The 13843-nt window shown below is 46.4% G+C and overlaps 1 protein-coding gene across 1 annotated transcript in view; it reads right to left on the bottom strand.

The window, feature by feature from the left end:
- LRGUK (leucine rich repeats and guanylate kinase domain containing) overlaps positions 1-8396 on the bottom strand; it is an 80475-nt gene extending 72079 nt beyond the window's left edge. The window contains exon 1 of the mRNA XM_040415748.1: positions 8144-8396. Within this exon, the coding sequence (XP_040271682.1) occupies positions 8144-8311 (168 nt within the window). The 5' untranslated portion in view covers positions 8312-8396. The remainder of the gene's footprint in view (positions 1-8143) is intronic.
- Between the last annotated feature and the right edge of the window lie 5447 nt (positions 8397-13843).

Here is a 13843-nt window from a genome sequence, read left to right as displayed (position 1 = left end):
ATATTATCCTTGTACCCCTGATAGAGATCTTTGAAAACAATTTTACAACTGGCTGAAGACGTTAGTCCAACAACCTCCCTGTCAGAGAAAATTTCCTTGACTTCATTGATAAGGTCCTCAGTAAATATAGTACCCGTCAAGAAACTGGCCATACTTAATTTAAACAAAAAATTGCCTAGTAATTTGATTTTTATTAGATTATATTATCACATGGGTTTTAACATAATTTGCTATTCGAAATTAGTGACTTTTAAAAATACCTTTATTTAGTTATAGTGCGGGTATAGGTATGCATATACCAACAGAGTGTACTACAATTTCAAAAGGATTATATATAAATTTCTTTTGACAGGGGAGTAGTGACCCCTAGCTAAAACGTATGTTAGTGACAAAAACTATAAGTAAACTACGGCGGTTCGAGGATCAAAACAAAAATTAGTACATGGTCTGAGGAGAAAAGGGCAGGGCAGACAAGACATCGTCAGTTTATCAAGGATTTGGGTGAATTTAGAGACAATAGAGCATACACCTCTTTGAGTACAAAAAACTCGGTGACTGAGTCAGAGATATCATCCTCTGATCAGGAATTCTCAGACTCAGAAATTACCGGTGTGTCCTACACACGAGGAACCATTAGAGGAGGTCGCTACTCAAAAGGGAGAGGGTCGGGTCAAAGATGGAGAGGTTCGAGGGGGCAGAGGGCCAACTACTGGGGAGGACGGGGATCCGGAAACAGAGGATCCGGACCACCAGGACCACAATACCGTACACAAATGGACAATACCTCCCAGTGTATCCCTTATCAAGGGTTGCCTACAAACAATACTGTTGCTGCCGCCCCGTCAGTAGATCTCAACCCTCCTTCATCTTCCTCTTCTTTTTTAGCCAAGGGCCAGGCCGCCTACCAACTAAGGGACCGCAGTCGAAACAATTGACTGATCAGCTGCAGGTAATTAATCTGTCAGAGTACAACCTGACCCCCGCTGAGACTAATTTACTCCAGAAAGGCCTATCTTTTGTGCCGACAACCAAACATGATACCTTTACTTGGGTAAAGGATTTGAATTTATTCGCCAGAAAACTGAAATGGCACAAATTTTTCAAAAATCACAATAAAAAAACATGTTTGGACCTGGGAATCAACCCTGATGATTTTGGAGATTTCCAAAATTTAATGGAACTCAGCGAAGAGGGAACCAGGGTCCCAGGAAAAGGCCCCTTTACTGAATTGCGGCCACGAAGTACTAGGTTGCCACCCCCGGTTAGTACGGAGCATATTGATATTTTCTTACGCCTCGTGATTGCCGACATCGAGAAAATACAGGGTATGCCCCTTCATTCAAACCTTTCGGCATCAGAGTTCCAGGCCCTGAGGAACCTAGAAAATAACAAAGACCTGATTATCAAACAATCAGATAAGGGTGGTAATCTGGTACTTCTGGACCACCACAAATACCAATCAATGTGTTTGACCTTACTAAATGACAAAAACAATTATAAAAAAATCCCTGCAGACCCAACGGAGGTATTCCGTAGTGACCTTACTGGAATCCTCGGTCAGGGTCTTCAACAGGGTGTCATTAGTAAGACTGAATTTGATTTTCTCCTTCCAAAAACCCCTCAAACGGCTACCTTCTACTGCCTTCCAAAAATCCACAAGGGGATACACCCCTTGAAAGGGCGTCCCATTGTCTCGGGTATTGACTCATTGACGCATCACGGTGGAATCTACCTTGATAAGGTACTCCGTGATTTTGTCTCTAGTCTTCCATCGTTCACCCGTGATACTATGGATTTTCTCCGCAAAATCGAAACCCTCACGATAAATCCAAAAAGTATCTTGGCGAGCATCGATGTGGAATCGCTTTACACATCGATTCCACACGACAAGGGAATCCTAGCAGTGAAATACTATTTGAACACTAGAGGAACCCAGTTTATTGCACATAACGGTTTCATCTTGCAATTACTGGAGTATATCCTTACCCATAATTTTTTTCTGTTTAACGGCTCCTTCTACCACCAGCTCAGGGGGACCGCAATGGGGAATTCCTGTGCCCCCACTTATGCGAATCTCCTCCTGGGCTGGTGGGAGGATACCGTTGTTTTCCCAGATCAGCACCCATGGTGGAGCGAAAACATCTCCTTTTGGACTCGTTATATCGACGATGTCTTCCCGATCTGGGAAGGAAGTATTCCAGCTTTCCACAGTTTTATTGATACCCTTAATCATAATGACATCGGTTTGAGCTTCACCTATGAAACCCAATTAGAGCAGATCACCTTTCTGGACGTGGTGGTGAGTAAAGTAGAGGGTACACTTATTACATCAGTTTTTCGGAAACCCACGGCAACCAATAGTATCCTCCATTGGGAGAGCCACCACCCCATCGCAGTTGAAAAAGGGATCCCAAGGGGACAATATCTGCGAATTCGCAGAAACTGCTCGTCAGGAGGCAATTTTTATCAAGAGTCAGGAAAGCTCAGGAAGAGACTGAGAGAAAGGGGTTATCCTTCTAGGATCCTTAGGGACTCCTTTCAGCTCGCTGAGTCTAAGAATAGAGATGAGCTCTTGATACCAAGACTGAGAGATACGGACGACCATCTGATACGTCTCATCTCTACTTTCGACACTGGGAATGGCGAAGTGGTGTCTATACTGAGAAGGCACTGGGCCATTTTAACTATGGACCCTGACCTAACACAGGTGATTAGGAACTATCCGCAGGTAACTTACCGAAAAGGGAGAAGCCTGCGAGATCGGTTAGTCCATAGCCATTACGAAGGCCCAAAGAGAGAAGGCACATGGCTAGACCGTAGGCCCCTTGGTGTCTTCAAGTGCGGTTCCTGCAAAGCGTGTAACTTCATAAATCCATCTAAAACAATAATCTGCTCGGTGACCCGACGATCCTTTGCGATTCGTGACTTCGCCAACTGTAAAACCAAAGGCGTCGTCTACATTTGCCAATGTAGTTGCCCCCTCGACTACATTGGCAAAACTAAGAGGGAATTACGGAGAAGAATCTGTGAACATCTGAACGATATTAAAAAATCGAAGGATACCCCGGTGGCTCATCACTTTAATAATTGCCACAAGGGAGATGTGAGCTCGGCTCGTTTCTCGGTATTGGAGGTGGTCCCTTTTCCCGAGAGGAGGGGCGACTGGGACAGAAGGATTCTTCAAAAAGAGTCCTCCTGGATATACCGCTTTCAATCCCAGTCCCCCCTCGGTCTCAATGAAAGACTCAATTTTGCATGTTTTATTTAATACTCTCCCTGTCTTGTGTTTAATTTTTGACGCTCCTCAGTAATTTATCTTCCAAGTATCTCTGGTATGTGACCCATGGTCTCTGTGCCGATCAGTGCGGAAAGCACCACGTAAAAAAGGGGGTTATTCAAGACTGATTCCCCATATCTTTAAATGCTACCTGTTACCTCTCAAACTCTATCAATATTAATGAAGAGGCAGGTTTTTGTGTATCTTGGTTGTTATCCTTTATTATTATATATCGTTTGCTCTGTGATTCATTTCTGTCTCATTGGGGGTCTTTGCTGAAGGTTTTCCTTAAATAACTGTGCCCCCAGGTTATAGTCTTCTCTATCGGCTAGCACAGCTGTATTTGGGACATGCCTACTCATAACCGTTACTTTCAGTGTTAACATACGGGCCGCTCATTCAACCTAAACCCCCTAGGATCAAAGCTGCATTGACAGCACGGCCTCTGCTGCCTTCCGGCGCCGGCATCAGGCCCTATGCGGCTCACGATGCGTTCCACGGCGCCGGAAGTGACGCAAACCGGAAGCGCCTTGCGTTCCATTATGCGTTCCAGGAGACCGGAAGTGCTCTTCCGGCGTCCGGACGCACTGATTAAGACCCTATAAATGGGTTCTATTCTCACTGGCACCTCACCTGGGCCCAAAGCAGGCTACTGGGGGAGGTATTGGCCAGCACCAGCACTATGTAAGTCCTGATTTATCTCTCTAATTGGTGAGAACTTTCTATAGAGTTGTGAGTGGCTACTTTATATTATACTGAAGTGTCCCCTTTATATATACATTTTTCTAGGTATCACGTGTTGATGTAGTTATCTTGCCTTCTGGTAATGCTATATCTACGCTCCCTCCGTCTGAACATCTTTAGCTAAGTATCGGTTTATTATATTATCGCTTTCGCATCATTGGTCACATCTATATCATTGCTGGACGTTTGTCCAAATTTCTATCTACCTCCTGATGAGCCTGATTCTATACAGGTGAAACGCGTTGAGGTCTGAGTTATAAGATGTGTATATTTTAAAATGTGCGTACTGTTTACTGGAGAGGAATGGTGATCCCCCGAATATCTGGACCCCCTTTCACTCACTTTTTGTATTCATTATATGTATTGTTTGAATTTCGGAGAGGACAGGTGGCGACCCTGGCTATCTGAACCACCTTTTCCCTCCGGTATATTCTTTTTGATACCGTTACTGTATATCTATTACCTTTCCCCGGTTAGGGTCAACCTAGGGACTTGACAGTTTTAGGTTCGGGGACAGGGAACCTCCACCATCAGGGGGTTACCCTGGGCTGAGCAGGTTTTAGGGCCTTTAGGGTAAGCATCTTGTCTGCCCTGCCCTTTTCTCCTCAGACCATGTACTAATTTTTGTTTTGATCCTCGAACCGCCGTAGTTTACTGATAGTTTTTGTGTCACTAACATACGTTTTAGCTAGGGGTCACTACTCCCCTGTCAAAAGAAATTTATATATAATCCTTTTGAAATTGTAGTACACTCTGTTGGTATATGCATACTGTACCTATACCCGCACTATAACTAAATAAAGGTATTTTTAAAAGTCACTAATTTCGAATAGCAAATTTTGTTCTATATACCTGCTTCCACAAAATACTGATTAAGGGGATTGATATACCTGCTTCCACAAAATACTGATTAAGAGGTTTGATATACCGGCTTTAACCAAATATTGATTGAGGCCTGCGATATACCTGCTTCCACAAATACTGCTCTTCTCTAGGGACTTAGGTACAGGGTCATTTTGAAAATAACAGGTAGAGGAAGAGGCAGGCCGTTCCACAGGGGTGGTAGGGGTCGGGCAGGTGCCTCAGGCCAGAGCCGAAGTGGGAAGTTGGAGAAGGCGCGTGCGATTACATCAAAGGACGCACCAGAGTTGGTTGAGTGGCTCACTCAGCCTTCTGCTTCTGCACCCTCCTCATCCTCTGTATCTGCACCCTCCTCACTCTCTGCTGTGTGCACCCCCAAAGACACTACCACCACCACCATAGCCCCTCCACTCGAGTCAGAGGAATTATTTTCCCATCCATTCCCAGACCTTACAGATGCGCAGCCATTCTTGACATCGGAAGAGGAGGTAGCAACAGCCGCCACCCAGCGGTCTGACGACAGTGCCCAGATCGGCCCAAGGAGGGTGGTCCACCGACATCGAAACATGTGTGGGTACCAATCCTACCGCGCCTGCAAGAAGAGGGCGGTTTGAGGATGTGTTGGTCACTTCGGATATGAGATCATTCTTGCTGACAACTCATCGTCAGCTGCCCTCTGGATCCAGCCTCAGGGAACGCCTAGACCAACAGGTGTTTGACTACATCGGGTTAACGGCCGATGTGGACGCTCTGAGAAGCGAGGAACCCCTTGACTACTGGGTGTGCAGGCTTGACCTGTGGCCAGAGCTGGCACAATTTGCTATGGAACTCTTGGCATGCCCCTCGTCGAGTGTCCTGTCCAAAACGACATTCAGTGCAGCAGGGAGGATTGTGACCGATAAGCGCACTCGCCTAGCTCACGACAGTGGGGACTATCTCACATTTCTAAAAATGAATGAGGCATGGATCTCGGAGGAATTCAACACCTGTGACGACCACGTGTAATTGAATTTCCTCATGCCAGCCCACACATATCCGCCAAATATGCAAATATGACCTGAAGGTTTCTCAGGTTCGCCTGCCATTAAGGTCAATGGGGCGTTCACGAACCGTCCCAGCTGATGTTCGTCCATCACTAATGTACACCTATTAGATCTGTTCTCATCAAAGACTTGGATGCTTTCCTACCTCTCTAAAAAACGATCTCCTATAAACAATATCCTCCCACTCCCTGCTGCCATCTCTTATCACTGAGATAAAGAAGAGCAGAGAGAGGTGACATGGCAAGTAGTATGCCGCTGTATATGTCGGAAGCAGCAGTACAAACAGCAAAGTGGTAGGAGATATTTAATAATGACGATTTAGCAAATGAACAATAAAAATGCAAAGGTGTCTATATCCTTTCCTACAATATTTCTATTTTCTAAGTGTCATTTTAGCTAATGGTGGAGGAAATCCTTTAATGCTATCTTCTTATTCAGAATATTAATTCCGATTACCATTTACCCAGGAACCAGATGAAGAGGGTTTCTAGTTTTATGTACGCTAAAGCATGTATAGCATTCCCCTGACAAGGCCTGCATTAACCATTTACAGTCTTTACAGAGCTGTATTACTGCTGTGGGGTGCCATAGCACCAGACACTACTCCAACCATCTCTGCACTGCCCAATGTTGGGGGTCACAGACGGTGGGTCCAGAGATCAGCTATAGATATGGTCTATTTCATGACGGGCATGCATATATAGCTGGAGTCTTACTGGCTTTCCTTTCTATATAAATAAGGCTTTTTCTGTAAAAAAAAATACTTTAAAACTGACATATAGCTTAGGCCTCTTTCACACTTGCGTTGTCCGGATCCGGCGTGTACTCCACTTGCCGGAATTACACGCCGGATCCGGAAAAACGCAAGTGTACTGAAAGCATTTGAAGACGGAACCGTCTTCCAAATGCGTTCAGTGTTACTATGGCAGCCAGGACGCTATTAAAGTCCTTGTTGCCATAGTAGTAGTGGGGAGCGGGGGAGCAGTATACTTACAGTCCGTGCAGCTCCCGGGGCGCTCCAGAATGACGTCAGAGCGCCCCATGCGCATGGATGACGTGATCCATGCGCTTGGGGCGCCCTGACGTCACTCTGGAGCGCCCGGGGAGCCGCACGGACGGTAAGTACACTGCTCCCCCGCTCCCCGCTACACTTTACCATGGCTGCCAGGACTTTAGCGTCCCGGCAGCCATGGTAACCACTCTGAAAAAGCTAAATGTCGGCTCCGGCAATGCGTTGAAACGACGTTTAGCTTAAGGCCGGATCCGGATCAATGCCTTTCAATGGGCATTAATTCCGGATCCGGCCTTGCGGCAAGTGTTCCGGATTTTTGGCCGGAGCAAAAAGCGCAGCATGCTGCGGTATTTTCTCCGGCCAAAAAACGTTCCGTTCCGGAACTGAAGACATCCTGATGCATCCTGAACGGATTTCTCTCCATTCAGAATGCATTAGGATAATCCTGATCAGGATTCTTCCGGCATAGAGCCCCGACGACGGAACTCTATGCCGGAAGACAAGAACGCAAGTGTGAAAGAGCCCTTACATGGATATTTTTACCTATCCAGAGGATAGGTCATCAGTTAAAGGGGTTCTCCGAGCTTTTACTCCTGATGACCTATCCTCAGGATAGGTGAGCGATATCAGATCGGTGGGGGTCCGACAACCTGCACCCCTGCCGACCAGCTGTATGAGGAGCCGGCTCCAAAAGGAGGACACTTGGGAGGCATGGCTTAAATGCCCCGAATTTACCAACTGCAGTGCTGTATCTATCCTTATGGCTATGTTCAGACATGGTGAAAATCTGCAGTATTTTACTGAATCTGATCCACATAATCTGCACAGGACTTGACCTGTGGTGCGAATTTTCAAGCAGCAGGACAGCTCATGCTGTGTATTTCGTTTGGGAATCTCTTTGGCGGTATTTACGGTGTGAATTACGGTATGTGGATTTTTGTTGCTGGGAAATGCGGTCGGATATGCTGCCTACCTGTCAGGTGTGCACACGCCCTATAAGCTTTCCCACCCCTGATCTCAGGACACTAGGAGGAATCAACTGCATTCCTGCTTATAGGGTCACTGACATGAGTGCTAGCTCTGCAGTCTACAGCAGTGCCCTCCATGCTGGGAGTTGTAGTTGGCCAACTGTACAGGGATCGCAGCTGGCTGGTAATACAATAGCTTGCTCTGATTCGTCTCCAGGCAGCACAGAGAGCGTCTTACCTCCATCTTGTCCTCCTCCTGCTCGCTGCTGTCACTGTCAGACTCCCTGGGGTCCCCACAGTAGTCAGGACTGGGAGTCCCCCAGCTGCTCCGCGCACTCTCCATGTCAGGCGGTCTTACGTGGGAGAACTCTTCCTGGAACGCAGGACTAAGCACCGCCACCGCCATGTCCCTCACCCACACTGCGGCTCAGCGTTTACTTCACCGTGCTGCCCTGGTGCCGGCCGCCATGTTGTGTACACACCGGTTACTAGGCGACCAGGACCCGGGCAGTGTCCGAGGAGCGATGCATGTCGGGAGCTAGAGGCCTTACTGAGCTATGTGTACATGGCGGAGGTGCGACTGAGCAGACGTGCGGCATTTCTGCGGTTCTTTGGTTACACAATGGACAGCTTGTAAAAGTTTCTGTTAGAAGCTGCAAAGCAACAGAAATAAATGAGTTTTTCGTGTGAGGCTTTCAGACATCCCAACCTGCAAAAACTGCAAAATTTCAGGGAGGTGCACTTCTCATTTCAGGGACGTTTTCTTTATTTTTTTCTTTCACAAACTTTTTATTACATTTTCCAGACATATGCAGTATCTGCACACTGTGCTGTATGGTGTGGAGGACGGGGCTCATTACCCTGCCCCAAATTATCATATTTCTGTATATGATTGAAGGGACTCTGTCACCACCTATAAGCCCTGTGAGCTAAACATCTGCTCATGTCTAGGGCAGCATTCGGATTTCTAAGGTGGCCTTATAAAAGCTATTTGTGGCTTTATTCTGCGGAAAAACAGGTTTTACTAACCTGTCAATCATTGAATTAAGGTGCCCAAGCAGGGGAGGTCTGTGGATGCATGGTGCCCGGCCGCATGTATCGCCATTCGTGCCCAGCGCCACCTTCTACTCCTCAGTGCCGCCTCTCCCTCCTCCCGCTTTGAGATCCCGCGCGTGCGCACAGGCTCAGCCTGATGCGCCGTTGCGGACTGCTGGCATCGGCTTCTTCTTGCACTGTGTACACGCGCCGAGAAGGGGACACTGCTACAGGTTGGCGGAAAGGTTTACTGCGAGTAAACTAGAGATGGGAAGTTCGGATCTTTCACATGAATCGGTTCATTTGAATCAGTTCATTCAAATGAACCGATTCATGAATCGAATCTTCGGTTCATTCGCTGAGCTGACAAGAAGCAAGTGAACCGAAGCTTAGGATGCGCAATGCGGATGCTTCGATTCACTTGCTGACTCGCTGAGTCGGCTCTTGGTCTGAGTCAGGGAGTTTATTCTTTAAAACCCTGTGTGTAATTATCTACCCCACTGTAGGAAAAAAACAAGCATCCAGGGGGTGTGAATTTAACACTGGGGTAAATAATATAATTAAAATCGAGGGTTAAATGTGTAAATGTATTTAAAAAAAATACATCTCTCTCAATAGTTATATAGCTACTGAATGAGACAGAAGGGATGCCTTTAACATATATATCTCCTTGAGAAGCCAATTTGACCCTAAAGGGTTAATTCAACCTGTAATGTAAACTCTGTCCTGTCACTTCTCTTATCTCTCTGCTCTGCTATCTGACTGAGATAAACCTTTCCGGGATATATTGTCTCACATGTCTATCTAATAGCGGGAGACTCCCTGAACGTCCGGGAGACTTGAGATCCCTGGGCTTTTTATTACCTCAGTTACATGGCTTCCCCGTTGAACCTGAGGTTTATATACAGGAGATATATATATATATATATATATATATATATATATTACATAGGCGTCAAAGGGGGGTCAATTGCCCCCCCCCCCCATCCCTCCACGGATTCCCCTTTAAAACGCTGGCCGCTTCCGCTAGTACAGCCGGGGCCGTCTTTAACGCGGGCCAAAAGGAGCCCAGTTGCCCCTGAGGGGCCCAAGGCAGCTGCCTCTTGAGCCCCATTGGCCACTAGTGACGGGGGTGGCGGGAGGGCACAGAGAGATGAGCGTTTCCATTGTGGAAGCGCTCATCTCCATAGTCATCCGTATCGCTGTCCTCAGGATAGCCATACAGATGGATGTGCTGCGGGGCAGGGGAGAGGTGTCTCCCTTCCCCGTTCCTCTGATAGGCTGCAGGCACTAGGCCTGCAGCCTATCAGAGGCAGGTGGCGTGATGACGTCATTGTGCTGCTTGAGCCGTACAGCGCGGGACACAGGCCGGAAGGGTTGGGACTAAATACTATACTCTGTATCAACGAGGCAGAAGAAGTCCCTGACAAATGATGGGAAATAGACAGCTCTTGTAGAGTCGGCTATTTCCTATCACTGGTAAGGACCAGGTCCTTACGGATACTATACTCCGTAAGGACCTGGTCCTTACCAGTGATAGGAAATAGCCGACTCAGGGTGCGCTTTCTATTTCCTATCACCTGTAAGTACCTTTCTGCCTCCTAGTGGTCAGGGCCTGAACTGAAATAGTATATAGCCGGTTCAGGCCTCATGCACACGACCGTTGTGTGCATCCGCGACCGTTGTTCCGCTTTCTGTTTTTTTTTCGCAGACCCATTGACTTTCAATGGGTCCGTGAAAAAAATCGGAAAATGCACCGTTTGGCTTCCGCGTCCGTGATCCTATTTTTTTCACGGACAACGGTTTACGGACCCATTCAAGTCAATGGGTCCGTGAAAAATCACAAATGCACACAAGATAGTCATCCGCGTCCGTGATCCGTCTCCGTTTTTCCTATCATTTTCAATGCAAACTTGACTTAGTTTTTTTTTTCACTTTTCATGTCCGTGGATCCTCCAAAAATCAAGGAAGACCCACGGAAGAAAAAACGGTCACGGAACAACGGAAATCCGTTTTGCGGACCGCAAAAAAAACCGGTTGTGTACATGAGGCCTTACAGTGAGTTGGCTAAATACTATACTCCGTAAGAACCTGGTCCTCACCAGTGATAGGAAATAGCCGACTCTACAGGAGCTGTCTATTTCCCATCATTTGTAGGCACCTCTTCTGCCTCATTGATCTGGTTATTGAACTGTGTTAGGATTTAGTTGCTTCCCAATGACTTGGCTAAATCCCCTTGTCTATTAGGACCCGGTCACGAACTATGTCCTGTAACACATCTTCTACATGAATACAGTGTTATAGTATACAATAAAGTTATATAGGTGACTATTGTAGAATAAGCCTCTTTTATGTTTATTTTTATTTCTTAAAAATCTTTACAATAAATAATAGAAAAAACACTATCATGTGACTTCTGATTACTTGTATTTGAAGAAATGTCCGGTCCTGTGATATTCACGGTAAAGCGCTTTGCAGAAACATCTGGTCATGTGATCCCTGTACTTCCCTAGAAGTTAAAAGGGTTATCCGATATCAAAAATATCCCCGCCAATGCCGGGCCCCTTGTATGGATTATACTTACCTGCTCAGTGGCACCCGCATCGCTGTGGATCCCTGCATGACCGCTGCTGCATCTCCCTGTCGCTCGGATCAAAACATCCAGTGACGGGCGCATTTGGTGACAGGGTAGCAGCCAATAGCAGGCCGCAACAGTAACCAGACCCAAGGGGACTTGTCCCAGTCGCGGCCTGCTATTACCTGCTCTCCCTGTCGCCAGATATTTTCATCCATGTAACAGGGAGATGCAGCGGTGACCATTCAGGGATCTGGAGCGACGCGGGTACCCTGAGCACGTATAATCCATACAAGGGACCCGGGCATTGGCGGGGATATTTTCGATATCAGATAACCCCTTTAACATTATTTGTTTAAAAAACTAATTAGAAATTTCCTATATTCTCAAAAGGACCTTTTCCATCTATTATGTACTAGGAAGGATTCATACTGCTGAGGTCCTTTTTCAGGGATAGGATTTAGCCAACTCACACTGAAGTGGCTATTTCCCGTACCCCAAAAGGACCTTTTCCCTCTATTATGGAGTATGGAGGATTCATACTGCTGAGGTCCTTTTCAAGGATAGGATTTGCCGACTCACACTGAAGTGATTATTTCTTGTACCCCAAAAGGACCTTTTCCATCTATTATGTACTAGTAAGTTGTTACACAAATGTAAAAAATATTATGGCGGTGATCATGATTGTGGTTCAGAAATGAAGAAGCGGCTTTTCTTTTATATGGCCTTCCAAATTGTGTTCCTTTAGTAGAGGCAGATTACAGGTCCACATTACAGGTGGACGCGGCAGTGAAATAAGATGTCAGTGAAGGCAGAATAGAATAGCCAACTTTATAGGAAGGGACAAAAACTGAGGGTGACGTCACTGTCAGAGGTGACATCATGCGGCTGTGAGATAATGTTGTTGATGGCTCAGTCATGCTTTAGACATTTTCATCTCCTTCCTCTATAATGACGGCCGGCCAACAGCAGGTGGAGTCACTGGTTGATACAGGCTGGTGCCGAGTCTGACAGTGCTGCCGCCGCTACCGACAGGAATAGGACATGTTCTGTTTTTTTTGCGGAGCAACGGAACGACATACTGATGCGGACAGCACATGGTGTGCTGTCCGCATTTTTTGCGGACCCATTGAAATGAATGGGTCCGCATCCACGGAAACAAACAACGTTCGTCTTTTGTCATTTTCTGCTGCCAAACATACCTCTGTTTCCTACTAAACCCCAAATTTCAGTCTATAATGCAAGAAACCCATTTCCTGTACTAAAGCAATATTCCAGTGTACGTTTTTATTTTAAATATACACATAAAAATGCGATATTGAAATGTAAGTTTTCTCAGGTGCACACCAATATGGCCTGGGATGATTATGTGCTGTATAAAATGCAGTTTTTGCTCAAATTAAAGGGGAAAAAAAGCAATTTTGGTCTGGTTCTGCAGTAAATAAAGAGTGTACAGTCAGTACGGTGTCAGTTTTCTTTCGCACAGCTAGATTGTGTGAGAATTTGTGAATGTGACGCGGTCCAGTCAGTGACACACACAGCCTGTGTACATGGATGCTGTCATTCTGCCTGGCACACTGTGGAGTAAGGCTCCATTCACACGTCCACAAATGGGTCCGCATCCGTTCCGCAATTTTGCAGAACGGGTGTGGACCCATTCATTTTCTATGTGGACAGAATGGATGCGGACAGCACACAGTGTGCTGTCAGCATCCGCATTTGCGGAGCGCGGCCCCGATCTTCAGGTCCGTAAAAGATAGAACATGTCCTATTCTTGTCCGCAGCTTGCAGACAAGAATAGGCATCTCTATAGGGGTGCCGGGCGGGTGTGTTGCGGATCCGCAAAACATGGACACCGGCAATGTGCGTTCCGCCTTTTGCGGACCACACATCGCCGGCACTATAATAGAAAATGCCCTTTTCTTGTCCACAAATAGGACATGTTCTATTTTTTTCGGGGACGGAAGTGCGATGCGGACAGCACACAGTGCGCTGTCCACATCTTTTGCGGCCCCATTGAAAATGAATGGGTCCGCACCCGTTCCACATAATTGCGGAACGGATCCGGACCTATCCATGTGGACGTGTAAATGGACCCTTACCAGAACTTCACTCCAGAATTCTGGCATCAAAAAGTCACAAAATATAGCTTTTGCAACTTTTTTTGCCCTCAATTGCGCCAAATTTTGTGACTTTTTGCATTTTTACACAACTCACTCCAGTTTTGTAATATGGATGGAAAAGTGGGTGTGGTTAGCTATGTTAATGAGTTTCACTCTAGATTTATCATTGCGACTTTTAAAAAAAGTCGCAATCTCACTATAGGAG

The sequence above is a fragment of the Bufo bufo genome, chromosome 1 (genome assembly GCF_905171765.1).
Source record: "Bufo bufo chromosome 1, aBufBuf1.1, whole genome shotgun sequence".
Classification (NCBI taxonomy): Eukaryota; Metazoa; Chordata; class Amphibia; order Anura; family Bufonidae; genus Bufo; species Bufo bufo.
The sequence above is the reverse complement of the archived record's forward strand: the minus strand, read 5'-3'. Positions and strand labels throughout refer to the sequence as shown.